We start from the raw sequence: 3,478 nt of genomic DNA, 5'->3' as shown, positions 1-3,478 counted from the left end.
AAAAGCAACTTTGTCAAATCAAAATTGACTTAAGGTCTGAAATGAAATCCAGCTTTCTGTTGTCACTGTATATGTGAGAAGTGATCAAATATGTTTTTAAAACGATGCCAAACCAGTCATAACAGAGTAGAAACCTGCAGTTCAAAGTTGGGCAAGTTTGGACAGAGCAGAGGGGAGTGTTACGTGTTTTGCTTGACAGATAAAAGTTAACGTTCGACTGATGGCTGGCTTTTACCTGTCGAGCCAAACAGCTCATGGGGGACAGTCTGGGTATTGGCCACATCCACTTGACAAGCTAACGCTAATTAGCTAAACAGGTAGCAAACAGTTAGCCTCTCTCTCTGCCAAGTAACGTCCTGAAATTTTATAACGTAACCACCACAAAGTTATTTTCGACTCATGGCCGCTAACGTTACAACGTTACAAATACAAGGAAGCTATCTAGCTGAGCTAACGTGGAGAAAGGCAAGCGAAGCTAATGTATGTAGCTATAGCTAACGTTAGCTGGCTAAACCCCGCTGTTAAAAACGTGGAGTAGTTAGCATCACAGAACGGATAAAACATGCATCCGTTCAGTAAATAAAACTAAAAGTTTGATATTTGTCAATATATTACTTTCTTTGTGGCGTACTTTGGCTTTTTCTTGAATACGGAGACTTTTGCCTGCAGTGAAGTCCACTCCGGGTCCTGTTTTAGGATGAAGTTGTCTGTTTTGGGAGGATGACTGTAGGAGGAGGAGGAGGAGGAGTACGATGTGAAGTAGAAGCGGGACGGGAGTGACTTCTGAACAAAATGAAAAAAATCTGTGAAATCTGTCTGCGGCAAGACTTCAAGGTACGCCCACTACAAGACTTCAAGGTACGCCCACTACAAGACTTCAAAAGTACGCCGACTAAAGGTGTTTAACAAGTACGCCCCCTGTTTGCTTATGTGTTTTTTTTGCACATAGAAAAACGGAAGGATACAAATGGATGAAACGATGCAGTTGCAGAGTGCAGGTGCAGAGACAAGACACCTTAATGGGCTTATGCGAGATATCTCACCTAAGAAACCAATATTAACAACAATGACATCAAAACATACAATGTAGCCTAAATAAAAACAAAGTAGAAAACATTAAAAAAAGAAAAAGAAAAAAAGAAACATAAAACATAAAACATGGCACGCTACAGGTTAGATACGCCCACTTCAAGGTACACCTCTGCAGTCGAGAAGGGTCCAGTTCTGGCCAGAGGTAGTACAGAGCACGCCCCCTAAGTGCTGAGCACGCCCACTGTCGTCTAGTTTTCTACGTCCACTTGGTTCTTTCCATAGACTGTAAAAATTGGTTATTTCACGTTTCTTTTGGCATGTCCCTCCGTACTTGCCGTAACCCTTTCGTGCAGCACGCATGCGCAAGCTACTATCACCACATTCCCCATGACATTCCCCGCCTAGCCTGAGTAGCTCCTTGCGAGATACATCAAGGCGACACAGTAGATTGCAACTTTAGCTTGTTGTTGAATAAAGATAGCGTTAGATGCATTTTCTCCCCAACAATTACGAGGAGTGACGAGGGTTGACAGAGAAACTACGCTAAACGCCCGTGAGTATGACATGTCTTCGGCTAAGTAGTACTAAGTAGCTTGGACCCGATTCTTTGTTGTGATGGAGGCCCCATTCAATTTGCCACCAGCAGCAATCGCTTCACAGTCATACTACTCATACGTTAGCTCTGTAGCTAACACGTTAGCTCTGTAGCTAACGTTACCTGTGAAATCAATACACTAACCGTAATCTCTTTGCACCCTATGTTTTTCGGCAAACGTTATAACGTTAACACAACAGTGTAACTGTAAAGAAAGGTCTCCTGCTAAATGTCTGTGGCCTTCTCGCGTTTTAACGTCTCAACAACGAAGGGGTTCAATTTCGTCCTTTGTTCGATTTTTTTTCTCTCCTTTGGGACGTTTTTATCCGGAAAATAAACAAATACAATACATACAATACCGTTTAATGTGATATCGCCTTTGTTATTTTGTCTTAGTTTTAAGGCGAAAAGAATTCCCGTTTTTTACACGCCCAGGACCTTATTTCCAGCTACTCACCCAAATCACTTTGGTTTCATTCTGATCCCCCTAGAAGATATTCAGATCCGAGTAGAGTCCTGGAACTGGCCAAAATGGGGCATACGTCGTTCACACTGTTCTGTCACGTCGCGGTTCATTATGGTTGTTATATAATTATGATAACATGAATTAGCTATGTAACGAACCTCCATGCTGCCGACAGCCTGCTCTGTTTGCTGTCCGAGCGTCCATAAAGAATACAGACTGTACAGTGTATAATGTTGCATATAAAGTCTGAATTTTCTGATTCAGGGTGGTGCACAACAGACACCAGTTCCTAACCATGGCAGCAGAAGATAAGAAACCAGAGACGGATACAAAACCACCGATTTTATCGTCAGCATCTTCCAGTCAAAGCAAGGTATATGGATTTCTTGAACCTCTCCTCTTTTCCAACAAGCAACAATCTCACCATGCATGCAAGCTCTGGTGTCACTAGTATTGTACAATATGCAGGACACGTACTGTAGCAATGTGGAAATGTGATTGGCTGCTGATGAGCGATGCTGCCCAGAAGGTGCCAACTTCAGTGGAAACGTTTCTTCTTCTACCAAATTCCTCTGGTAATAGTCTAGAGAAGTCATTGACTTCCAGTATGAGTTTCAGGAGTTGTTGGCTATGGACCATCTATCTATCTTAGAAATTGGGCAATGTGGGCAATGTTTCTCTGTTCTGTTTCAATTTTTGTCCCGCTGATGATGTCATCAGAGATGTCATGAGTGATGTCACTTGAGCAATTGTGCATTGTGACATCACTATTGAACAAATAAAATTGAATTGAACACAACCACGCGCGCCAATAGAGCAGGCGAGGCCACGGCGAGGCCGAGCTGCAGGGCCAGCTCAGCGAGCTGCAGGGCGGGCAAGGCCGTGCAGCAGGTGAGCCTAGGAATCGTGCCTAGTTGCATGACATCCCCATACTGTGCACACATTTTGCATGTGTGACCCTAAATGGGGCTCAAGCATGAGGATACAGAGCCTGGTTTACTTGCTACTAATGTGGTCAACTGGGAATGTTAATGTATCGGCTCAGTAGCCTGGTTCAAACCATCCGCATCCATGAACTCATATTCTGTTTCGTTCTGTGGATCCATCTGGCCTCTGGCCCAGGGCGGGTGTTTTCAGAAACTACAAAGTGTACAGGCAAATCAAGGACCTGCCTCGTAGTTGACAGTGTAACCAGCCAATCAGGAACGCCGCTGGCAAAACGGCAATGGCTGCCTCCATGGCTTTCTGGCTCGAGCAGTAACGTCAACGTTTGTCAAGTTTAAACAGCTATAAGTGCAGTTATTGCTGAAATAGACTCAATAACAACAATTAAACAAACGGAAGTATGCAACAGCAGAGTTACTCGGCGGAAAATACGTTTTTGC

At 43.7% G+C, this 3,478-nt stretch overlaps 1 protein-coding gene across 1 annotated transcript in view; it reads left to right on the top strand.

Moving 5' to 3' along the window:
* Positions 1 to 1,158: 1,158 nt before the first annotated feature.
* Positions 1,159 to 3,478, top strand: part of LOC310780619 (WD repeat-containing protein 5-like) — a gene marked incomplete at its 5' end in the record, with an annotated part of 11,041 nt that continues 8,721 nt past the window's right edge. The window contains one exon of the mRNA XM_083641146.1: positions 1,159 to 1,234. Coding sequence (XP_083497272.1) covers positions 1,159 to 1,234 — 76 coding nt within the window. The remainder of the gene's footprint in view (positions 1,235 to 3,478) is intronic.

This window comes from Poromitra crassiceps (genome assembly GCF_964638095.1).
Source record: "Poromitra crassiceps genome assembly, chromosome: 8".
In the NCBI taxonomy this organism is placed as follows: Eukaryota; Metazoa; Chordata; class Actinopteri; order Beryciformes; family Melamphaidae; genus Poromitra; species Poromitra crassiceps.
The sequence above is the reverse complement of the archived record's forward strand: the minus strand, read 5'-3'. Positions and strand labels throughout refer to the sequence as shown.